Source organism: Loa loa (assembly GCF_000183805.2).
Source record: "Loa loa unplaced genomic scaffold supercont3.310, whole genome shotgun sequence".
NCBI lineage: Eukaryota > Metazoa > Nematoda > Chromadorea > Rhabditida > Onchocercidae > Loa > Loa loa.
In genome coordinates this window covers 3600-31012 of record NW_018108490.1, presented here as the reverse complement: position 1 = coordinate 31012, position 27413 = coordinate 3600, and the positions used below count along the sequence as shown (strand labels likewise).

The window sequence follows — 27413 nt, the reverse complement described above, 5'->3', positions numbered from 1 at the left end:
TTTATTATTATTATTATTATTATTATTATTATTATTATTATTATTATTATTATTATTATTATTATTATTATTATTATTATTATTATTATTATTATTATTACTATTATTGTTATTATTATTATTATTATTATTATTATTATTATTATTATTATTATTATTATTATTATTATTATTACTATTATTATTATTATTGTTATTATTATTAATTGTTATTATTATTATAAATAATAGTGAGAGTAGTATGTCTATTGTTATCCATTATTACTGTTAATAGTGTTATCATAGAACTGATAGTACTGGTAGTTGTAGTAGTAGTTGCGGGAAGTAGTTGATAACGCTATCATTGTTGTTGACATCGGCTTTGTTGTATCAATAGAGTTGTTAGGGATGGAAGAAGATATTTGCATCTGTTAAAAGGGAACAGAGAGAATATTTATGTTATATTTTGAAATAGGAGAGAAAAGCGATCATAATATATTCAAGATAAAATAAATGTTAATGACAAGAGAGGAAGGAATATTTATTAATTAATTTGATATCGATTAGTTGAACTTTGACATTTACCTATCGTATGATGCAGACAATTTTGTTTTAGTTGCTGAATAATTTGCTTAATTTGCTTAATTGATTTCAATTGCTTAGTGGAATATTACTATCTAATATATTTTCGATTTTAAATTAGTAAATATCAAATGGAATTATTAATAATACAATCAATGGTTTGAATTGAATTAGAGCAATAGTGATAAGTGTTATGATAAATGACAAGTGTTATAAATATTAGTGATGAATGATAACGTTGATGATTAATGATAAATAATTAATAGTTAATGATTAATGATAAATAATGATAAATGTTATAGATATTACTGTATCAATAAAGGATTAATGTATCGGAGTTTGAATTGATAGGATCGTATGTTCTACTAGATGATCCGATGATAAATCATGATATTGTTCAGATTAAGCTTGAAAATCTATTACAATTTTGGATAAATCAAATTGGTTGTCCTATCATGAAGCCCTAATTATCATTGTTTAATATGAATCAATATTTTATGTTATACTGCCGTATCATTATTATTTACTGATAACATTTCATACATATGTTGCAGTTTTACAAACAAATTATCTGTTAAATATTTTTTGAACTTTAAAAATTTCATTTTTACCAGAGATTATAACATTCTCTTATAATGTAGAAACAAAGAAACAAAAAGAAAAGAAAAAAAGATAGAGGAGAACGGAGAACAAAAAAGAAAAATCGTTTTATGATAAATTATCTTTGGAATTTTAAAATGTCAAACTTTTTAATTAATTCGTCAAAAAAAGATGGTAACATTACAATGATGATCATAGATCAGTGTAAAACTCCTTCAAGATAAATTGTCCAATTTTTAACTTAATCATTCTCAATCCTTTTACCACTTCCCTCTTTTTCTTTAAAATTTTAAAAATCGATAAATAAACTTCTATTTTTTCTCCTTCTCTTCCTTTGGCTCGTTTATATTTAGTAACGTTAGATTCACATAGAATTAATTTTAGATTAAGTTTGTAACAAGAAGTAAAGCCTAAATTTAAAATGTTCAAGTAAGTATGACTACCAATATTTAAGTAATTGAATATTAAATATTCTCTACTAGTAAAATATTATAATGCAAGAAAACTGTATACCAAGAAAAAAATATATAATTTAGAAATTGAAATAATTAAAATGCTCCGGCAAGTAATAACTCTCAGTATTCAAATAACTAAATGTTAAACATTATTATTATTGTAAAGAGTTGTATACCAAGGAAAAAAGAAAATATATAGTTCTGGAATCAGATTAATTGAAATGTTTGAGCAAGTACAACTATCAGTATTCAAGTAATTAAATGTCAAACATCCTCTATTACTGAAATATTATAGTGCAAAGAAAATTACGTATTAATAAAAAAAGAAAAAGGAAAAAAATAAAGAAAATAAATAATAATTTGGGAATTAAATTAATTAAGAAAATTGAAAAATCGCTTAATATTTAAATGTGATAAACAGATGAAATAATAATAATCTAACGTAAAATAGCACAATTATTATGATATTTTTATAAATCTGTACTTGTTGGTAGCAATCTACCATCAGAAATGGATGTATTTTTCAAATTATTGGAAAATATATAAATATCAGATTGAAAAACTGATGAATATCCAGTTTGGTAATTTTTTCTTTCGAATAGAATTAGAAAGTGTATATGTCCTTCTATCAGTATTAATGACCTTAATTGATGTCATTGAACCGTTACCCATTATCAAATCTATTATTGCTATAATTATGATCCGTACTTTCATTTTTGTTATGATTTTCCGCTACTGATATTAGAACGAGAAATAATAATTTTCGTTATCATAATAGTTGCATTATTTGTGGACATTATTATTACGAATACTTTCATTTTTTTTATTGTCATTATTAGGATAAGGTTTTTGCTATTAGAAAAGGTTAAAAAAATAGTTATAATGATAATGATAACGACAACAACAACAATAACAACAATGGTGATGATGATAATGATAAAAATTTATTAAAACATAAACAATAATAATGATGACGATGATAAAAATTTGTTAAAATATAATTATTACATAAGCATTTATTATTCTTACTATTGCTATTGCAAAATAAGTATCCAAAAAAAGAGAGGTGTTGAAAAAAAAAAGTTTTTAGTCATTAAAATTTTTGCACATTAAGAAATCCCATATAGCGTGACATTTGGTGACATTTGAAACTTATAGTAATTTTTATTTCCTGCAAATGGATGAATACTTGGAATATGGGAAGTATTTGGATAAGAAATATAAATGGCTGAAATTATTTGACAATAAATTCATCTAACATTTTCCATTAATTTCAAAATATATTTGATAGAAAGAAAAATCAGTAAATTTTATCAATGAATGATATAAAAATATATTGAAATCTAACTTGTCAGTAAAAAGAAAATAAATCAGTTAAACAAAAATCTATTTTAAAAAAATCATCTTAGCTAGGATATTTTTCTCCTATTAAGAAGTCAGAATTTTTTTTTCATTTTCCATTTGTTGACCATTTCATCGGTATTATGACCACCCCTGACTGTTACAATCAGTATCATGACCTTGATCGTTTTATCGAAAGTATAATTAACCTTGACCGTTTTATTCTCTCCTTGTTTGTGTACAACATTCGCTATGAAAATTCCTATTCGTATTTGTACTTAGTAATATAGTGGTCAGTTGTTAAAGTGTGTTTAAGTAACATAGTGGTCAGTTTACTAAAGTATGAGTTTTTGACGATTTCAAAATTAATAATTAAAAGTGAAAAAACTGAAAAAGCGGAGGAAACAAAACTAATAGCTTTTATATAAATTGTGATAGAAAATGACATTTAAGAAAAAAGAAAATTACCAGTTTAAAATGTCAATAAACATGTATTTCAATCATTTCTGGAAGGAAATTAAGTGTTAAATAAGCAAAGCTTATGAAATCAGAAAATTTGATAATTAAAAATCAATTTAATTAGTAAAAGAAGAAGAGGAGGGAAAAAAAAATGAAAAAAATATGACATAATATCTTTTAATGTACATTTTGCTGTTCTTTCTCTCACCCTTTCTTCTTTGATTCTCTCCTCCATTTAACTTCTTTTCTTCATGTTTAATCCTTCTTAGTAAACAAAATATTCACATTTTTGTTTGTCAACAGTGTCTCTTCCATTTGCTATAATAACACTTCCGTTCAACAATGTCTGATTGTTGAACGGAAATTTTCACGTACAAATTGGAAAATTATACGTAAAGGGATGGAAAGGTGTTATTTATTTGAGACGAATGGATAAGTTATACAAATATTTTGAAAGAAGATATCCATCCGATGAATGTAATGACAAACTTTCTATCTCTTATTTGTCATCTCATCAATCGTGGTGTCAAATAGCAGCGGATAAAACACATTTGAATTGGTATATCTGGGAAATGTCGAAATATCCAGGAAGTGCCGGAATATTACTAAAGGTCTATATGTTCGGTAAGTGGCAAAATATAATTAAGGACCTATATATTCGTAATTAGTTGCATAAAAAACAAAAAAAGTGTTGAGTAGTGATTGTGACGACCGATAAACAATGGATGATAGTACTGATAATAAACAATTAGTAATAATTGGTAACAATGGTAACATTGGTGGTGATAAACAATAGTGGTAACAGAACAACTTTATACTTATTAGCCCAGTAATTAATAATAGTCAATAGGTAATACAAGCCTGAAATGATGACATTTCCGGTAATAATAAGAATAAAAAAACGAGCAGTACAATACATTTTAGCATTTACTATTACACAAAAAGTTTAACCGTAAACACAAAGCAAAAGTTAAATGAGATATCAGACAGAATTAGCTGATGAGCTAAAAAGTTTAGTGGACAATACGAGGAAACTAATCAATAATATTACTGGTGATTTTTTTTTTTGCTAAAAGTAATAGCTGCCAATTGGAAAATTATTTGAGATTATATTTCAGGAAACATGTTGAACGAAATATCATTAGTCTCATATATTCGGATGAATGATATTTAAGAAAAAACTAATCAATCCAATAGTAGTGAAATACTGATGTTGACCATTTGAGGAGAAAATTTTGTCATTATGACATTATGAAATTTCCGCATTAAGTTATGATTTCTTTTATCTATTATATGATAAATGCTGAAAGTACATATGACCTAAATTTAAAAGTTCTTATTGACGTAATAGAATTGTTGTTAAATGATGTAACATATTGATGACATTGTCACCAGATTATATTTCTGGAAACATGTTGAACGTTTTACTCGATTCATTTTATTTTGTAACTTAACGATACTTTAAATCCATAATTAAAGCCACTTATCTTATTTTTTTTTTTTTTTTATAATATTTTTATGACGTTACTTTATTTTAAACATTTCCTCAGTATCATTTTGTCACTAAGTGGATGATAATTATTTTTTATAATAGTTATGTTGATTAGATGCAAATATTATTAATTAGATGAATGAAAAGGGGAGAAAAAAAAGAAGTGTAATTATGGGATATTTTGTTTATGAATACTTTATGTTATTTAACATTTAACATAACTTCAAATGCCTTAAACAATAACTTCTCATTGGAAATCTAATATATACATATTTTCAAGAACACAATTTTAATATATATTTATAAAAGACAGATTATTTTAATAGGCATTTAATTAAATTAGTAAATGAAATAATTGCAAATATTCCCATATAATCCCAACTTCAATTCCTTATTTTTAATTCTTGTTCTTATTTTTTTGTTGCGAAATTCATGATACTGATATGTATCAGTAAATAAATACTTATCAGCATATTTATCTATTCACTAATAGCATATTATCATCACTGATTGATGTCCTATTTAAGCAAAGACTTTTCATCAAAAAAAAAATCAAATATGAACTGAAATGTATACCCACATGGCATAATAAATCGGTGTCTTGTACTTATAACATAAAAGTGATCAAATTGATATATAAGTAGTAAAATTGATATGAAAAATTGATATGTAAAATTGATATGAAATTGATATAAAAGTGATAAAAATGATACCAGAGTGATAAAAATGTCAAATAGTAATAATGGATCAAATGGCAATAAAAAAAAGGAGAAAATGGGAAATATGAAAAGTTAGACATAAATGGATAGATCGATCGATCATCGATCATGTTCATTTCATTTCATGCCAAACTATAAAAAAATGAATGAAAGATTAGATGGGTTGTGTTAAACAAAAAGAAATGTCATAAAATTGTTATCAGGATGTAACATATCAATAATGGATGATTACAATTTACATCAATATTCAAATCATCTACATCATATCATCAAAAACTTGTATGTCAGTTGGCATTGTAATGTAATTAATCTTTTTTTTTTTTCATTTTTTCTCTTTCCAAAAATACCACTTTGTTACATCTATTTCAACCATTATAGGATATTTCTTTTTGATTAAAAAAAAGAAAAGAGAAAGTAACCAAAAAAAAAAAACAAGAAATTCCTGAATGAATCGATCGATTGATCATTTCCAAAAAATTCACCTTCACATTGACGAATAACAATATTTTGAACAGAGACCCTGAAAAAAAATATTCAAGAAATTCAACAAACCAACAAACGTACGGCACATTTTCGCGATATATTCATAGTTTTGAACAAAAAAAAAATTAAATAACTTTAGCCAAGTGCAAGGATTTCAAAATATTTAATAAATTCAAATGAGCTGTAAAAAAAAGAAGAATTGATCCAGTGATATGTGAGTTTCATCAAGAAGAAAAAAAAAGAGAAATTAATAAAGTGCACTCACTTAACTTCAAATTGATGTATGAATTCTTAAATCAAATGTATTAAAAGTTTATTAGAGTGAAATGGGGACATAACATATGTGACATTTGTGGAGAGGAATTCCGCTTTAGAATGAAAGGGTTATATACAATTTTGTTCAGCACAATAAAAAATGAAATGAACCAACTAGATTTTGATATTATTATTTAAAATCAATTAACATTAATAGCTTTGTTGCGACTCATATAAATTGTGAAATTATTTGATCCCTGTTGAATATATAATAACGCATTTATAATAGAAATAATTGAATAAGATATTCAGTTCTTTTTCTTGCCTTTTTCTATTCATCGATCGACTCGATTTGTAAATATTAGCGTGATATAATAATCGCTGAACCCCTAAAAAGCATCAATCTTCTCATAAAGATTACAATGTATACTTTATATTTAACAAGCTTATATGTACATGTACATATTTGCATTTGATTTGAAAAGAAAAGAAAAATTGAAAGCTCCTTCCAAGTGTTGAGATTTGCTATCAGTTTATCAAATCTGAAACTTTCAAATGCTATCATTTACTCGACTATTCAAATTTGAACATTACTTGGATGCCTTAATTATGATCACGTTAATTTGTCTAATTTTCATTCATATTTTTCTTTGGGAATAAATCGAAAACTTTATTTGATTACTTTCACAGAGTATTAAACTATTCCATTGGGAAATTTCGTCCGACAAGCATCCATTACTTATGAAATTTGATGAAGTCTCAAAATTTCCCAGTATTATTTCAGTTGTTGAACAAAAATATTCCGAGATTTTCATTAATATAGCAACATAAATAACAGACATGTATTGGAAACATTTCAACTTATAGCTTCCCCATTTCCAACCTTTACCAAAGTATGTCATTTTAATTCTTTGGGCGTTACCTGAAAATTCCTTTCACTATCGATAATTTAAACTGACATTAACATTTCAAAACAGCTACGGTTGGTGAAGGAGCCAAATACATATGCTCAGTTGTATTTAGCCATGTGAACACTTGCAGCATTGTGTAAAAAATTTGTATAGTTCCGGAGAGGTAATATTTTAACAGTGTAAGCAATACATGTATTTCGTTTGTGAGGCGATGGTGAAGGCAGAGATGGTCAGTAAACCAAGAGTTGCTACAGAAGATTGGAGAATACAAAAATATTAGCCTGAAGTTATGAAAAATATTTCATCATTTCAAAAATCCGGGTGATATAGGAAAAGCAGATTATATCGTGGCCAACGGCTGATAAAAAAAGAATAATGGGAAAAACTATTTTTTTAAATTTTCTTTATAGTTATTGATTTAAAGAAAACTCGGAAGTTTGTAATTCTAGTTTGGCTTTTAACTTCATTCCGATCAATTTCACTGTACGTCTGCTTATCTTCTGAAGATTTTAAACTTAATTAATTCCGCATTGACATACATGTGCCTAATTTTCAATGACTTCCCAATCCACCAATTTTGTTTCACTTACGTTATGATTTGCCGAACTTCTAATCGATGTAATAGTGTATCTAAAAACTATATTTCACAAAAATGGAGATAATTATAATGAAGATGCAGAACAAAAGATGATAGAGACCAAATTAAAATGCATGGAAAATCTTTCAATAATAAACAATGCGAAGAAAAGCACAACATCGGCTGATTTCTTCAAATGATATCCTAAAGGTCTCCTATCCTATTTCGGACTATGCTCCTCTGGGAAGGGCATCTTCCCTTCGATAATTTTACCAATATCTTTGAATGATGCCTGTTGTGACCCACGTTTGGCTGGTTTAGGCATTAAAGGACCAGGACGCCAACCAATAAATGAAACAATTTGAAAACTTGCTGGACATGGAGCATCGTCGCGAGAAAACATTGACCTGAAAAAATTTCGCTCCACATACAAACATTCATAGATGGAGATTTATATAGAAACAAATATTCTACAAGATTCTATGCCAAACTACGTTTAGACAACACTCTTACCTATAAATAGCATCAGCAGCTATCAGAATATCTTTCCTAACATGCGTTGATCGATTTCGTAATGCATTCGACTCACTCATTACTTGTAAATCATAGAGTAGCGTAAAGATGTTCGGATAACCGACCTGGAAAAAATGATGCCTTAAAAATCAGAAAAAAAACACAAATGAACCTGTAAAAGAAAGCATTTGACAAACCCAAAAATATTATCAACGACAAATATTACTACTACCGTCAGCTCATCGGTGTCCAATGTGATCATTCCAAAACCAGCCTGACTCATCAGTGACCCGACATCATCCGCTCGAACGAACGGTGAAATATGTAAACCAATGCCGCCCAACCTCTCCATTTCAGCTAATTGTAAGGCTATCCGAAGTTCGTGTAATGTTTCATTGGCTAGCATAGCACCAATCAGGGGACAATCAGGACGAAGGATCGATAAACAACGCGAGAACCTGAAATCCTGTAGGATGAATCGTTCGGAAAGAGTTCATGCATTATATCAAAACCTAAGTATCATTTCTACATCCTAACTTGACCATCCAAAATAAAATGTCATAAAACAAGAAAAACCGATGCAAAAATGCATTGGGATATCCTTGCCATATTACTTATATTATTCTAGTCTCTATTATTTTCTTCTTACAGAGTTTACAGTTATTTGTATTATTGAGAAAAAGAGAAGTTTCGCACTTTGGTAGAAGTAATCACATAGCAAACTTTGTGAGATAAATAAACCAATAGGCAGGTTAAGCAACGGCATCAATGTTATGGAATAAACATTGATTATATTCCATAAACATGGAATAAACATTGAAAGTACTGATTGTAGTAATGATAGGTAATAATGACGTTCTTTTTGTTTTTTTTTTTTTTTTTGGCATCTTCTCATCTCAATAGAACAAACAAATAGAAACCATTTAGTGAGATCATTAATCCAGTGGGCACTGAGGCTAGACACCACCAAATCAGCTGACTTTTCCCGGAAAGGTGCCATTGATTCGTCTGCAATGACACTCAAAACGGGTACTTCAGGATCCGCTGCACGTTCACTTCGTCGTATTAGTCCCGCGCTCATATCACATTGAATAATGATACCCACATTTTCCTGTGCATTTATAGATACTTCAACCACTTACCATCCAAATTTCATGTTGTTATGCAATTTTAACCCTCTTCCATGGAAACAGTTTTATTTTATTTAACTTTTTTCGCATTTTCTCGATTTTAAATATGGATGAAATTGTGAAAATTTATTGCAATCACAAATAAACTATATAGCAAACTTTCTATTGGAAACATGACCGTAGAGCGAAGAAAGATGTCTACAGGCCTTTTTCAAAAAGCTTGTAACATAAAAGTCAAAACATCCCAACGGACTAGACGTCTTTATTTTCCAGTGCTTATGGGTCAATCAATATTTTTTCAGATGACTTACAATAAATATCACTTAATTCTTCCTATTCCCAAATCGTAATATGATTCCGTTAAGCTACTGAATTCGAAGTGCTGGAATAAACACACTGCTAGCCATCATTACGAACGGACAATAGACAATTTACCAAATTTAAAATCACCTTAATCAAATTCATCGCAACATGGCCACTACCACATCCGATATCAATGCAAACATCGTTGAATTTCGTTAAGTCGAATACTTTGTCCGCCACACGATAAGCTATTTCATCCTGAAATCTGTTCATTACAAATGCTTCCAATGATTTCAGAATTGGATAAGTGAATTAGAGCTTATCTTATCAAAATTACAAAGATTAAAAAGCTAACTGATACGATCAATCAGAACAAATTTGTTATTGTTAAATACAAGCGTTCGATTTTTTCTTTTAAATTTGTCCACAGCAAACGTTACTTTGGTTCAATGAAAGTTTGTTTACCATGTCTTCCTTCTCACTGAGCAGTCTCATATCACTAACAGAACGTTGTTTCACAATAAGAACAAAAAAAATTTCAAGCGACCAACATAAAATAACAGTGTAGATTCGTTGCAATCAATATTGTAAATTCATCGGAAAAGCACACTAACATAAAAACAACTAATATTGTGATGTACGATAATTTATTGATTACATTCCATTACTTATCTCGATGCATTTGCATTTACATATGTGATTGTGATATTTTAATGTCGAATTTTAGTTTTGGTTAGTAAAAGAATTCCCGAAAGATGGTAGTTAGACTTAAAATTTGACTTTTTAGCACAACATTAGCTAAAACAAAATGAGCATTTACACAAGATATTTTCTGTAATATAGAAATGAAAATTAAATAATAACTGACTTTCACGTACTGACAAACATTATAATCATCCAGTTGGGCAGCTCTGTTGCGTTGGATTCTCTTTGCTTCACGATCGAAAATTAAGATGCCTTCCGAAACAGTACATAGGAAATGCTTACCAACCGCTTTCTTTTTAAGGGATATGTGACCAAAACATTTTCTTGAATTCATCAACAAATTATGCAATAAAGATAAAACTATACGAGAACAAGAAGGCCAAGACATCATCCTGAAATTATTCTGCCTTCTGAACTGTCCCATCAAAGCTTCGTTTTAAATTTGATGAGGCGAAATGATAAAAGAACATGCTTATATGGGTATTATATTGACCTTCATCTGCTCAGATATAACAATTTCAATAACTTGGCTTATAGTATCGTGATGATTACACTGTACAACTTATTTATTCCAAGATATATAAAAGATATATAAAGCATAACAACCTATCACTGTACTCCTTCAGAAGATCGATAAGATCTCTCATTGCAAACAACATGATAGTTCCAGTTATTATGGATGATATCCCTATTTATTTGCAAAAATATTACCGTTCAAATTAATTAATTTATTATCCAGATATAGGACAGTTCTAGAATAAATTCACTTAGTCCGCTTTCCTTTCCATGTTAACTATATAATTTGTTATAATTTGAACAAAATGTACATCAAGTAATAGAAATTAAGAAAATATCCCATAAATATTATATGAATCATAATTGCCCAACCGATCATTTAACTTCGATATTTCAGAAATACAATAATAAAGAGACACAAAATGTCTATTCGAGTGGTCTAAAAACTGATATAATAAAAAACAAAGGAATAACAAAGACGAAATATCAGTATGCATCCAAGCTATAAAAAAAAAAAATAAAACATAACCTACCACTATGATATATTCAGAACATCGATAAGGTCATCTAATGTTCTCATTACAAACAACATAATAGTTGCAGTTATTATGGATCCCTATTTACCTGCAAAAACATCACTACCTATTTAAATTAAGCAATTCATTTAATGATTTCAACTTTGTGCTTTATTTTCTGTTATCAGTTATGATGTGTTAGACTTATCAACCTAGGTGAGCGAAAGTAAAAATCTGTGAATTTATGTCGCTTCTTCTTCCTTGGTCGATTTATTCAAGCAAATCTTAGAAGTTAAATACCATTAATATATGCAAGCTTCTGCCGATACTCTTTCTCAAGCAATCAAAATTTCATAAATACTTGAATCGTCCCGCCATCATCCTCCCATTATCTTATTTTCCCCTGAAACTTTGCGCCCCATGATCGACTAATCTTAAACCTGTTTAAACAAACTTGATAAGGTGTCGAATTAGACAGAAAAGCAAAAGAAATAGGTTTACATAATTTTATGTTTTGTCAGATTACTATCACTGTAATAATCATGTATCAATATGTAAAATATGGTTATATGGAAGCAGTGAAGCATTGTTGAACTGATAACTGTCGAAGGATAAGTGTTCCAGCATATCTCGATTCCAATGAGAATACAGCAACTAAAAATCCACAACCTTTTATGCTTATATCGATTTCTTTGAATGTAGTCCACGATATAAGTAGTTCTATTTCGATATATATTTTGATGCTCACTCTTCTACTGAACGCCTTCATTTTGGCTTACATAACTAATAATTTGTACTTCAGAGCAAGTAAACAAGCCAAACTTCACTTTTCACTGAATCTTTTTAGTAGTTAAGTCAGTAGGAACATACGCTTGTCAGTAAATGGAATATATTAACAATTTGTGTAACTCGACAGTTTGAAGTTCAAGTTAATGATGCTGAAAGTTACATATGAAATGCAAAATTTCGTTAAGGAACGTACCGTAAGATTACCGACAATGGTGATACAGCAGCAGTGGACCTGTGAATTTGAATCACACATGATTTATGTTTATAAATAGTTGAATATAAAAATTTTGCATTTCGATTTCGACACATTAATTTTTGATTTCAACAAAAAGTATTCCAAATATTTTTAAGACAATGAAGTCTGCTAGTACTATATTACTGCATTCAAACAATAGTGGACAAAATAAAAGACTTACTTTTGCGTGGATGTTACTTCGTTCGTGAAGAACCAATCATTATTGAATGGTAAACCAGCAAATAATAAATAAGGCAGTGTATAAAAATACCAACTGTAAAATTGATAATGCAATGATCGGGCAACACATATACCAATCAAATTTGCTGTGAATAAAGCAATAAGCATTTCTGAAAATTCAGTATTACTTCAAAAAATGTAGATCCATCTAACTCTTAAAAGTTAGGATTATCCAATAAATGACAAATATTGAACTGGATCTTGATAGAGGTCATCTTATTACAATAAAAGAAGAGTTTTAACGCAACAAACTGAAATAAAGATTGAGTGATAGGATTTTTTAATACTTTTTTTGAGATGAAATTGAAGTAAAAAGGAATACATACCATTAGTGCTCAACAACAATTTACTATAGCTCACTACTGATAACATATGCATATATCCTCCATATCGCCTAAAACCATTCAATTTCACAATTTTATGTGACATTTCTGCTATCACTTCAAATCAGTTTATGACCACAGCCAGATGATGCAGCTATTTTATCTTGTATATAACGTAGTAAGAAAAAACTCTTCGCTATATTTTAACATTTTATGCTCGCTCTAAGTAATTGATGGAATTATAATGCAAAGGTATTAGAAAGAATAATTCCATCAACAGAAACAAATTCATTTAGAATTCAGAAAAAGTTTCCAATAATCGAATGAAATTAACGCTTAACTTGATAAAAACCAATGCTAAATGACATAAACAATACCTAAACCATAAGTAACCAGCAAGGAAAAGCAGAAAAATGTGAGTCGCAAATAATAATATGTGAAATCGATGATCCAAAAATATTTCCTCTGATAAAAATCGCCAATTCACCGTCCACTTGAAGAGGAAAACTCTACCCAAATCGAAAGATCTTTGCAAGTACGTGAATGGATCGTGCAACAGAAATGGAAGTGCTACGACAATCTATAAAACCGATACATTATCAAAAAATAAGTGAAAAAAGTGCATCAAAGTTTTAAGAATATCAAAATCATTACTACTATCAAAATCACTATACATTAATGTTATCAACAGTACTTAATTTATCTGATTTCCCTTTGACAATGATTTATTTTTCAATTAGTATAACATTTGTGGTTAACCATGGTGAATGGTTCACGGTATAAAAGAAGTAAATTAATTCGGAATACTCCTTAGTTTTAAGCATACATACTTCTTTACAAATACAAAGTTGACATCTTCTTTACTAAAACCGATGTAAAATTTTCTCAGGCATCAGATTAGATGAAGAAAAAAAGTGCGCAAAAAAATATATATTACTTCTAATATTGATGACTGTTAAATGGTTTACCTGAACCGTAGCACATAATACAATTGTCTTGAACGTATTCCAGTAACCAGTATTTAGAAGGAGGATAAACAAAAGTGCTGGAGAAAACAACAGTGTATTCATTTTCACTGATACTGCCAAACTGAAAACATTATTAATCATTTAAAAATATGAATGAAGTTTTCATAACATTATTAATCATCTACATGTAAAAATATGGATGAAGTTTTCATAACTTCTAAATCATCAAAATTAAATTAATTCATAGATAATACGGCAAAAGAGAGAACCTGTAAAATAAGGAACCAATTTGAAAACGATGGTTAATCCAGAGATTGACAGCCAAGTAAAAGAACAGCATTGCAACAGGATCATTGAATAATCGAAGAAGATAGATAGAATGAATCCGGTACGATATACAACACAGTATAATGAGCACAAATGGAGGCAACTGAAAAGAAAAATCGATCCACTCAACAATGCTGAATTAATTCACTTCAAAAAAAAACTGAAATTTGGAAATTTTAATCCTAATGAAATGAACTGATATATGCGGATATTATGCCATTGTAAGGCTAATTAGGTGTAGAACATTTTTCACTCACTAATTTAAATGTAAGCTGAGCCATATCGATACAAGGAAAAAGCAAGCTCCATGGCTGTAACCAATGAAATAATTCAAATGATTCCTAAATCATCATGAGTCATATCGCAAAAAAGACTTAAAATCAACATTTTCTCTCAAGTAGTAATAGAAATCCCTCCAAAACTTACTCTGCTGCTCATGTAGTACATACGGAAAACTAATAATAAGCTTGCCAAATAGAGAAATTCGAAAATATATTGCGCTGTACGGATGTCTTTTCCACCGCTGGTAATACGAGAAAGAATCAAATAAAACCAAATATGTCCAGCAGGATACCTGTAAATCATTCGATCACATTTATTTAATGATTTAAAGTAAACATATATTTCTCAACGAAATCTATTCGTCTAGTTGCAAATACTTAGCTCAGATTATCATTTATTAATTCACTACTATTGTCTGGTCACTTTATCGCCTCAAAATCTATCGGAACGGCTCGCTTACATTTCTGACACAGCCACGCGCCTGAAGAAAAGATAATTCAACTTGGCTGTCATCAAAACTATCAAGCTATCTTTCTATAGTCCTTTACGAATCGTAGAGAAAATGAAACTGAGATAAAGAAGGAATCAACTAACACGATAGGACCGGTATCACCTTCAATTTTCGAGTAATTACGAATTCCTTGTTCATAGCAATTCACCTGCTGTATATAAGTAGACCAATCGATTTCGGTATCTGCAAACGTTGCTTTTTTTTATCAGAAGAATCAACCATTAAGAAAAAAGTCTAATCATTTCCCTGCTTAGCGATAAATCGCTTAGAGTATGAAAAAAATAAACTTACATGGTACCGTCCGGACAACCAATGTGCATAATATAGCATCAAATGTCCACAAAAATATGGCAAAGATTTTGAAATTTACTGGATTGATGTGAAATAAAAATTTGATCAACGAAGGTATCATCTGAAATGGAGGATAAGTTCATACTACCTCTTACCAGTATAGTAAAAGAGAGAATTCTTGAAAGATGAAATACTAGATTCACATATCGTAACAACTAATATCACGACTTTTACATACCGTTCATAATCAACCCCAGATATAACATACTAATTCTGTGACATACTCCAAACTTTGGATGAAAGATCACCCATGGAGTGGACGATAAAGACTTCAGCTATCAGATAAGGTTTCGGTTATTTTATTCCTTTCGATATTTCACCGCGCATTAAATAGAGGAAAACAAACTTCTTTAGCAAGAGCATCTTTTGTGAAACGTCTTACAAAATTCGAATCCCAAATAATTTTAATGTTCGACTATACGCGGTACAAAAACCAATCTTGGAAATAATGTACAACAAATGCAAACTTTCAGAAGATATTACCTGTTGCGTTCCAGAAAGTTTGATTTTAAAACTGCGTCTAACAAAAGGGTAAGAGAAATATATAGGAATATGTATACAACATGTAAACTGTGCAAGGAATTCTTTTTACTGATTTTATTTCTAATACTGAAACAAAGCGAATATAATTAAAATCTTTGAATTAAACACTGCATAGACATTTCAAACAACATATGCCAATGAAATCACTATGACCAAATTCTTGGAAAAGTTCCCAGAAAAATGAATCCTGAAATCCGGATATACACCTTGAAATTTGGATAAAAATCTTGCCACGGAAATTCGCTAGTTCCAGAATGACTTTTCCAGCTCTCCATCATCCACCAGCAAGAATTACTGTTAATAAACCTTTAGTTTTATAATATTCATTCAATTTCTTCAACCATTCTATCCTAAAAATGAGAAGCTTGTTAACTCATGTAAGTTACTTAATAGCTATGAAAAAAAATCAATAAATAACGCTTTTAAGTAAATCATTCGCTTTTCGGAAATTGAAATTTCGAGAACTGCATATTTCTTTCGTATTTGTCATTTAACATTTTCCAAAGCATTTTCATCATGAAAATGTTATCATCTTCATGAAGATTAGAAATTGCCATAATCACACATTATCTTCCTTAAACTGATTCATTCTCATATTTGCCATATAGCTTTAAAATTCGCCGTAATACAGAGATATTTACTTTTAGCAAGCATGTGTTGATATATTGCTTTGTGAATTCCATTAATGCTCTTCATGTCTTGCCCAATCAGGCCTTCTTCAATATGAATCATTTTATCGACTTGAATCTTTAGCACTGTTCATCCTCCATGCTCACTTGTCTACAACAGTACGTCATATTTTAGAATTATCTATCAATTCTCTTGATCCATTCTTCATAGGAAAGAAAAGTAAGAACAGCAACACATTACTCACTTCGAAAAGAATAAAGTAATTAATGCAAGGTAGATGGAATGAGAAGAACCAGGAACACTTCTGATGCACACAATAACTCAAAGCATTCATTTGCTTCGAGCACTCGCGGAAGGCAACAAACAGAACTGACAAGCCAAAGAGAGCCATTGCAAGAGTTTTCTCAAAACTTTATGGTTATGACGGCTGATACGCTTTAAGTGATAGAACAAGATATCAACCCAAACACGTAACAAGTCATATATGTGACAAGAGTTTATAATAGATGTGGCAATAACTTACAATAACTGATGATATGTATTAATAATAGGTAACAATGACTTGTAACACAAATGAGTTGCACTAGTGAGCAAAGAAAATAAAGGGAGTAACTAACCTTAGAAAAATGGACGATATGTTTGGAATCGATGATCAGAAAACAGCCACGTGGAAACTGCATGATATTTTTTACCATACTTCGTTTGCGACTTTTGTGCCAATTATCTAAGAAGCGACTTATTAAAAAATTTCTTGATAAGCTCACATTCAAGCCTGCATCCAGGAAAAGGCTGACGGGAATTTCTTAGAAAGAAGTTTCAACGTCCTTTTTTTTGGCCACGGTAATATCTGATATGTATCTCATGTTTTCAGGATAGCTTAATATGAAAATTTTAAATATCGCAGGAAGGATTTTTTTCTGATGGGAGGTTTGGCAAAGGATTTTCGAGGACGATTCTTCAAATAGCGATCCGCTAAAAAAATTTCTGACATTCTCAACGGAATTATACAAGCAAATAATCCCAAGCAATTAATAATCACAACAAACAACTAGTCAGAATAAACAATGTTCTTATCGCTTGCTTCTTTATATATTTCATTGGAAATTCATGGAACGATAATTAGCAACCAATTCGAAAACATTCCAGCTAACCAATTATCACTATTAACTTCAACTTATCTCACCGCCAATTTCCATAAATTAATAAAATTTGGTTGTGAAAAAAACAAATTATCTCGAAAGAGTACAAACCACATCACTTCATCTTCCTCCTGGTACCACCACCAGCCTCAACCTTACAGCACTGTTGCCACACCATCAATCAAACGTCAATAGTTCCAGTCCCAAGAATGCCAAACTTCCCTTTCAAATTAATATATTTAGCTTGAAATACATTATTAGTGGTTTCATTGAAGTTTCTCACTTTACTATATTATTTCGTCTATTACTTTCAGTCACTGATTTTTCATATTATTAGAAGCAAAGCACTCTTTTTTCTGCACTCTTTATCTCTCGCACAATACAAACTGTCTTTGCGCAAAGACAAATTGCACTATTTTCCGATTTCTCTAATGTGCTGCCTCATGCTAATTTCTTCATGTTTTAGTATTCTCTAACACGTAATGTTTTTAGCGTTGAAAGTTGTATTGCAATTATTAATTCCTTCATTTCAACGTTCTACACATATAATGATGGTCTGATATTCAAAAAAAAAAATACATTAATTTGAATTTAATTCATAAATATTTCAATTAATGAAATTGAAATTGAATTTTCTGAAATTTCATTTTATTAATACTCTGAGCTTCATTCCTTTAAAATTAAATAATTTTTTAAACATTTGAAAATACAACAACTTGACTAAGCTTACTTAACTTGATTTAATTAATTTGACCTAATTTAATTATTTGGCTAAGCTAGACTGCTCTTCAGAAATTAAACAAAAAAAAGTTCAAGTATCCTTAAAATTGATTCTAGACACAGTTAGAATAATTTAAGATAATGCTAATATAATTTGTGCTAATTCAAATGATCCCAATTGAATTTATTTTTAAGCGCAATCTAGCAACATTTACCAACGTTGGCAAGCATTGAACTGGACAAAATTTTTGCTATTACTGGTTTTGATCGAAATCAAAGTGACGGAAGTCAAATAATTTCCATCAACATGTATGCACATGTAATTGCAAATATTTCAAATATACAACTATCTTAAGTTTTTTAAATTAAATTTTAATTATAAACAGTCTCTTTAAATCGCATCACGCAAGATTTATCTTATATTAATTACTTTAGAATGTATCTTAATTACTTCGAAATCTATCTTGTATTAATTACTTTAAAGTGTACCTTATATTAATTACTTTACAATGTATTTTAATTGTTTTAAAATGTATCTTATATTAATTACTTTAAAATGTGTCGTATATTAAATACATTAAAATGTATCGTAATTACTTTAAAATGTATCGTAATTACTTTGAAATGTATCTTATATTAATTACTTTAAAATGCATCATAATTACTTGAAAATGTATCTTATATTAATTACTTTAAAATGTATCTTATATTAATTACTTTAAAATGTATCTTATATTAATTACTTTAAAATGTATCTTAATTGCTTGAAAATGTATCTTATATTAATTACTTTAAAATGTATCTTAATTGCTTGAAAATGTATCTTATATTAATTACTTCAAAATGTGTCTTATATTAATTACTTTAAAATGTTGCAAAAGTACCTGCAATTACATAGACGACCTTGACGACAATTTTCGGAACATTGGAATTCGAGTAAAAGTTATACGTAAGAAGAGTTTTTTTCGCCGTTTTGAATGTCTGTCACATACTGAAGAATTCAAATGTCTACTGTATTTTTCGAAAAGTATTATTAATATTAAAAACATATATCAACCAACATATTATAAATATTTAAAAATGCTTTACACCCACGTAGAAAACACATGTTAAATATTTGCCAAATGGAAAGGAAATTAATCAAATTATCATCTGTCAACTAGATGTGCATAATTGGATAATGTAAAATAAAAAGAAAAACAGGGTCAATATGTTCAAATTAATTAAATTTTAAACCATGAATGAAATCCAGTGAATAGAATTAGACGCTTAAACGAAATTGTATGAAATTTTTATTTTAATTTGCATGGAAATCTTGGGATGTTACAATCAATGCAATAATTGGCATGACAATAAACTTCACAAATAGAAATGTCGTCAATAAATCATTTGAATATGAAAGCAAATGGATGAACAAATAAATAAATAAGCAAATGAATAAATAAACCAGTAAACAAGTAAGTAAAGTAATAAATAAATGAATAAATAGGCAAATAAATAAACAAATAAATAAATAAATAAATAGGTAAACAAATAAATAAATAATTGAACAAGTAAATCAATAAAGATATAAATAAATAAATGTGTATATTTAGACATTTGTCCATCATTTTGATAAGATTTGAAATTTACGAAAGAAATTATTTGCTATCTTCATTTGCCAAAGGCTGGCAAAATGTTTTGCACAAATAACAGTGAAATCAAAACTATATTGAAATTAATTGGCTAATTTAAATTAGTATTTAAACATGGCCTGACTATCTTTTTATTTATTTTGCTAAAATATGACATAAATTGTTTGTTTGAAATATTTCATAACACTTTTTTCTTTTTGGATCGGAATTAAATAATGCATTTGGAAGATTTATCTTTCCCATGATATCATAATAAAATATTCTCCAAAAATAGATTCGATTAAATTAATAAATAGCCCAAATATCTTTTATTCTATACATAATATTAGATTCTTAAAATAGGTCCGTTATGGTTAATGATGTAGTTAATAATGCTTGGCCAGTGATATTTTATGCTAAATGAGCTAAACTAGGCTAGAATGAATCGTTGAATATGCCAATGATACTGATAATCATCTCATTTAGCATCATTTCCTCAATTTATCACCTGAAAAAGGAAGCAGCAAGAATGACGAAGAGATAAAACAGCTGATGAAATCAACTTTCAGAGATTATTTAATCGAATAAATTTGTGAAAATTTGCGTCATTCGATAAGTTCTATCCATTTCACAAAATTCAAACATAATTCTTTCTTTTAAAGTTTTCATCAAATTTAAGATTTTCCTGCTTTTCAAAATACCAAAAATTTGAAATGAATTGCTAATTAGGAAAAATTTCCCAAATTGCATAATCTATTAGATTTTTGTGTTTGCAAATTAATTTTTTCCCCACGCTGTTTATAATTGTTATTTTACTTTTCCACAAAAATATTTGGATTGAAAAATTAATTATTGATGTAAAAATATCTCTTAAATGTTTAAATAAATAAAGATGTGATCGGAGAAGGAATACTTCATTTGGGAAATATTTGCATGAATTTAGCTTTTGAGTCTATTTTAGGCAATTGTTTGTTCATTTCTAAATTTATCTAACAGTTAAGATATTCTTATTCATGTTAAGTGCTTATTATACAATTTCACACTTTCTATCATTTTCATTCAAACTTTTCCCTTTCTGTGATCTTTTATTATATTCAAAATTGAATCGTACTTTTATAGTAATGATTATGTGATAACTTATTAATTAATCTATTTTTTATTGCCAGAAAAGTTCAACTAGTTTGATTAAATTCATTGAAAATTCGTCCCATGAAGGAAAAATTTTTTAAAGTGAACGTTGACCTATACTTTGTATTTGAAATAGAATATATAAAGAATAATTGAAATTGCTGCCAGTTTTCAGTTTTACTGTCAGTTTTTCAAAAATTACTGTCCAGCAGTTTGGTTATATCATAAATATTATTTCTCTTCTATCTTCTTACTTGATTGGTATTTTATCATTTTGTACTAATTTAATTCAACACATTTCGTATTCTTTCCATTACTTGTAAATGAATAATAAAAATTCCATGTATTTTTTCCTTTTATTTACAGTAATTGCGACAATTAATACAATAAGCATTAATAATGTTTGGCTATGTTTATCATCATATCACGGAGCTGCATGTAAATCCGTATGATCCAAACGGAAAAACTCAAGAACGACCGGAACGAACAACCCTAATCTATTCCAGACTACAAAATGATGGTTTACTTGAAGATGCAATAAACGTTTGTTATCTCAAAGAATATTCACTTTTTAAAATAGTAAAATTTGAAAATTGGATGAATTATGATCAGAAAAAAAATTCAAGGTTACCTGTCTCAAATAATGGTGATTCATACCTTCAAAACATACCAACTTTTATTTTCTCTATAATTCGAATTATTCTCAGATATTTCATGCTAGTTTGGTCACAAACCAATCAATCAATAATTCTGCCTTTTACATATTAATTGAAGATAAAAATTCGAGCAGCAGAAGACTGGGAATTATGCCTAAATCATCCACATGAACTGATCAAAGAACTTGAAGAACTGAAAACAGTGGATGAAATGGAGAAATATTGCAAAGGACACGAATTACTTTGGCTATGTCCTGATAGTGTCCGTATTGCTCGACTTGTCGTTGGTGGTGTCATCGATTTTGTACGTGCCAATATTGAGGGCAGGTTTGTTTATGAACATCAACAAATTTCTTTTTCATTGGTTTCTAAATTTCTCTTCCATCAATTTTCTATTTTATAAAAAATCTTCGTTTTTTAAAGAAATATATGATTTTTACTTGTTTATGTATGCATGAACAAATTATATCCGATGAAGTTATTTTTTTGTTTACTTGTTTACCTTTCTGTTTACTTGTTTAAGCTGTTTACATATATCATATTGGTTCATACTATTTGCTTATTTCTTTACTTTTCAGCTTATTTATTCATTTGTTTGTTTCTTTAGTGGCTCATTTAAGCAATGCATTGTCTGAACCATATATATGTTGTTTACTTATATTTATTGTATAAGTTATTTATTTATAGTTTTGGAAAGTATATCACATAATGTTTAAGTATATACAACAAAGATATATCCATTATTTGCATGCATACTTTAATTTCATTTAATTATCTAATCATAATAACATATGATAAAAGCATATCATTAAATTGTATGATTTCAGAATTGGTAATGGTTTTGCAATTGTACGACCACCAGGTCATCATTCATATGGGAAATTACCGCAAGGATTTTGCATCTTTAATAATATCGCAATTGGCGCTAAATATGCTGTTGAAAAGTGTAACATCAATAAGATAAGATTTTCAAACAAATTTTATCAATACAAAAAAAAAAAAAAATTGAGCCGTCTGAAAAAATTAGCTGAAACATTTAAAAAAATTGATTGTTCATTATAGTTTTAATTAAATCATCATAAAATTCCCTCACATTGCAATAAATTTTTAAAAATTGGAAACAATTAAAAATTAAGATTAGACCTTTGGTAGGAAGGTTTTTATGAATGTGAAAATTTTAACGAATTATGAACTATATTTGTTTAAAAACACGAAAAAAACTAAAAATTCAACTTTCAATGAATTAATTAAATCTAATTAAAGCGGATTAATTGAAGAAAAAAGAAATCTCTTTCAGATACTTGTAGTAGATTTCGATTATCACTGTGGTAATGGATTATATCATTCATTCAAAGGCGATAATCGATTTTTGTACATTAATTTTCATGCTTATCATTATGGAGCATTTTGGCCATATGAGGAAGAATATGATTATGATAACAAATATGGTAATCATAACAAGTAATACGGTGGTTTTGAAATGAATGAATAGGATAATCATATGAGAGACATGTTGTAATTCAATAATGAATATGGTAATTATGAATTTAAGTAAAAGAATAATTAACAAACGTATAACTAAGATTTAACAAACATGTGACGTGTAATATGTAAAGATGTAAAGATACTGATTGCATGCAATAATAAATGCAAGTGTATTAACAATAACAATAATACGTGACGATGCATGTTATCACATATGTAAATTAACTTGTCGAATTCCTATTTTCAACAGGTGAAGACACTTGTTTGGAATTTCTATAAATAATAATTTAGCTTAATTATATTATCAGATAATATCGTATCAATTCCTCTGAATTGTGCAATGAATACAGAAGGTGATTACATTGGTGCATTACAACATCTTGTGATACCAATTGCCAAAGAGTATCAACCGGAGTTAGTATTTGTAGCACTTGGATTTGATAGCGCTTATTATGATGATTTATTAGAACATGGACAAGGCATAAAAGCTCATGGGTTTGTTTGATTCATTTTCACAAATTTTTGGTATTTTAATTTTCGAAAGTTAAAATTTCAGTAAGAATAGTAATTTAGAAGAAAAACAAAAGATGAAAGAATATGAAATTTTGTCGAATAGAAAACGATCTGATTTACAGAATTTGTTTTAATTTCTTTGTCAGAAAAAAAGTTCTTTATTTTGCAGTGATCTTTTTTTTTTCTCCAAGACGGCAATTCATTATAGATATGGCCATATGATGAAAATCTTGGATGACCTTTGGCCTAATAAAGTTTTGGCTATTTTGGAAGGTGGTTATTTTAGTGGAAGTTACACCGAGTGTGCTGCTATGGCTGTACGAGGTTTACGAGTATGCATTGATTTCCCACTGAACTATTCTTTAATAAATTCTATAATTAATAAGAAAGATCAAAATTAGAGGAAGAAGATAAAATGAAAATGACAAAAGAAATAAAAATATTTACTTTTATAGCTATTAGTAGTGAATGATAACCCATCTATTTGATAAACTATCGCATCAGTAATTTATCAGATTGATAACTTATCTTATCTAGCTTGCAGAAATTTAGGAAATTACAATAAACAATGTTTCTTAATGGTTAGCATTATGAGCTAATCTCCTGTCGAAATAATAGCAATTAGTCTGTGTCCATCTTGTTGGACATGATGATATGAGTAATTGAATAATCTTGATTATTCATATTTTATTGATATATGGCATATTTTATATTTGCTTGTTTGTTAACTTTTCAGTCAGAATTGAATTCCAAATTCTAGTACGATTGGAATTAAATAAAAACAACTTAAAATTGAATACAAAATATATGTCATCATATTTTCATGATTTTTCTTTTTTTCATTTTTTCTTTTTTCTCTTTTTGTGCTTGTTGTATAGACAATTCTTCTGATAATTCTTTTGCATATATGTAATTCATAAAAAATTAGTAATTCTATATTACCGATTTTTTCACTCGATATTAAAAATAAAAATCACAGAGAATGAAATTGCCAAGATTAAAACATCCCAAACAAATTAATGCATGTATGGCAGAAACATTATGGAATAGTTTATGTTATCATGCAAAAAGATGGAAGAATATTGCGGAGCATTTGGATAAATTGCAAGATATGCAGGTTTTACTTTTGTTATCAATGATTAGGTTGGGTTTCAAATTTATTATCAATGATTGAGATTGGTTAAATTTTACAAAATAGTTCTAATTGAAATGTTTAAATGGGTGAAAAAAGAATGGAAGAAATTTTAATGTCAATCTTCAGTGTTTTAATGACCACTAATTTAGTTTTACGTGCAATTGTCTTTTTTTTCTTAAATTCAATTTAAAATTATAACAGAAAAATGATTTAATGATAAGTGTTTAAATGATAAATGATTTAGACATTCTTTTTCATTTTTTTTCTAATTAATTGATATGCAAATTCATGAAAGTTCTATGATCAATTGACTCAATTTGTTTATCTTTTATACAACAAATTACAAAGGAATACTTGTATTTCTGTTCCTTCTAAAATAACAATTAATTGATTTCTATCAATTAATAATTAACAAATATTTCGAAGATAATTTATAGGTTAACCATGGATTGCCAAAATATGTACCATCATCCATCAAAATTTTTGTTGGTGAAAATTTTCGTAAATTATGGAATGATGTACAAGAATTAAAGGTAGCACGAACACGTGATTGGATTGATGGAATGTCTGATGAAGATATATGCATTGCTAATGAGAAGATTAATGAATACATAAAGGTAATTTTGATCATCTCATTATAGCATTACTGTCGAACAAATATTACGATAATAATCAGTCGTACATTACGGTAACAGTAAAATTTTCTGTTATAATCCTTTCATGTATATTCAAAAGTTTAATACAAAATCAATACGACATTATTCAAAAGCAATATGAATATGATATTATTTTAAAGCAATATGAGTACGATATTCCAACCGATGAATTGACAGAAGATGAATTTCTCCAGCAATTATTATGGCATTCAGAACGACGCGGTGAAGCATTTTTGAAATCGATCCCAACAACGCTTTTCTTTTATAATAGTATGAAAGAATGTTTGAAAAATGAGAATGGCATCTATTTAATTATCGATATGTCAGCATATCGTAAAGCTGCTCATCAATATCGTATTATGCAGAAAAATCAAATCTGATAATTATCTGAAAGAAAAAAAAAATGATTGAAAAACTGATAGTGATTTGCTTGTGATAATGTTGCTGGAAAAAAATGTTTAGAAAGTTTAGATGATAGTAATGATAATGATCGCGTTACTAATCGTAATAATAAATGTACAATTATCATGATATTTAATGAAATAAAAAGCAGGAGAAATTTTGAACAAAATGTTATCAAATATTAAAGTGATAATGGAAACGATATTTAAAGTGATATTTGATGAGAAAATAAGTGAATGAAATTGTGCTGATAAAGAACTTAATCCTAAACTTTTTTAAATTACAATAAATTTTTCATCCAAATTCACGATGCACTTCATAATACAGTTCACACTTAAATTGTTATAATTCAGAATTTCTATTTGAACTCTTCGACCAAACGATCACATTTACAAGGAGAGGTTGGGTAAATTCTAAACAGCTTAGTTTAAAATTTTCTATTTATCATTATCCAAATAATTTCACTTTTTTTTTTGAGAAAGTAAGCATAGAAATGTGCTAAACTAAATCAATCTATAATTGCTCTTGACATCATATTTATGCTTTTACAAATTACAATCTTATAAATTTTATGCACCAATTAATGAAAGGGTTAATTAAATACTTCAAGATTTGGCTTATTGCATTAGTTGAGAGAAATATTCTGTGAATTTGGTAAAATTTTTATCAATTCCTATTCATTACGTAGAATGATTCATACGATGTTGTAGAAAATTTGTTTACAAGTGATTGGAATAGTCAATTTATTAGCTGAAATTTCAAAAACTACCAACTGACCTTTATATTGTTTAAAAAATTCAAAAGCAGAATGAAATTAAAAAATTACACAACAATTAATATAAGAGATATAAACTAGCATGTGATATAAGCCGCTATCATATCTTCTAAAAGCATTCGTATGATTTATTAGCTATAACTTTAAATTATTATCGAAACTTTAAAAACTAATAGTTTCAGAGGGTATGTCATTGAAAATCTTGAAAATAATACATTTTAAAAGTATCCCAGTAATAACTGCAACATTCTAGAGGATAATATCCGCCAAAGATATCGACAAAACTTCGATGATTGTGCTGCATATTTTCGTTACTCATTTACAACACTAAAAGTAAGATGATCAAATGTCCATCGACTTTCCGTCACTCTTACATTGTCCTACTTGTATTTATAATTTAAAAAAAAAAAAAAAAAAAAGAAAAAAAGAAAGAAAAGAAAGAAAGAAGAATAAGTAT

At 28.3% G+C, this 27413-nt stretch overlaps 3 protein-coding genes across 3 annotated transcripts; 1 reads left to right on the top strand and 2 right to left on the bottom strand.

Annotated features, from left to right (window-relative positions):
* Positions 1-8073: 8073 nt before the first annotated feature.
* Positions 8074-10895, bottom strand: LOAG_03676 (methyltransferase; the record flags this gene model as incomplete). The annotated part of the gene is made up of 6 exons (XM_003139213.1): positions 8074-8260; positions 8367-8491; positions 8599-8824; positions 9287-9477; positions 9947-10057; positions 10668-10895. The coding sequence occupies 6 exons, from the start codon at positions 10893-10895 to the stop codon at positions 8074-8076; spliced, it is 1068 nt and encodes a 355-aa protein (XP_003139261.1).
* Positions 10896-12032: 1137 nt separating this feature from the next.
* Positions 12033-15628, bottom strand: LOAG_03675 (hypothetical protein; the record flags this gene model as incomplete). The annotated part of the gene is made up of 10 exons (XM_020446391.1): positions 15502-15628; positions 15294-15393; positions 14844-14991; positions 14360-14520; positions 14091-14211; positions 13500-13702; positions 13126-13193; positions 12741-12909; positions 12518-12556; positions 12033-12189 (listed from the first exon to the last, which is right to left on the bottom strand). The coding sequence occupies exons 1-10, from the start codon at positions 15620-15622 to the stop codon at positions 12033-12035; spliced, it is 1287 nt and encodes a 428-aa protein (XP_020303261.1). The 5' UTR covers positions 15623-15628.
* A 6105-nt stretch (positions 15629-21733) lies between these two features.
* On the top strand, positions 21734-26159 carry LOAG_03674 (hypothetical protein; the record flags this gene model as incomplete). Its single annotated transcript, XM_003139211.1, has 9 exons — positions 21734-21877; positions 22109-22317; positions 22818-22936; positions 23298-23438; positions 23784-23970; positions 24197-24320; positions 24968-25105; positions 25561-25740; positions 25920-26159. 9 exons carry the CDS (start codon positions 21734-21736, stop codon positions 26157-26159), a joined length of 1482 nt encoding a protein of 493 aa, XP_003139259.1.
* Positions 26160-27413: the final 1254 nt, after the last annotated feature.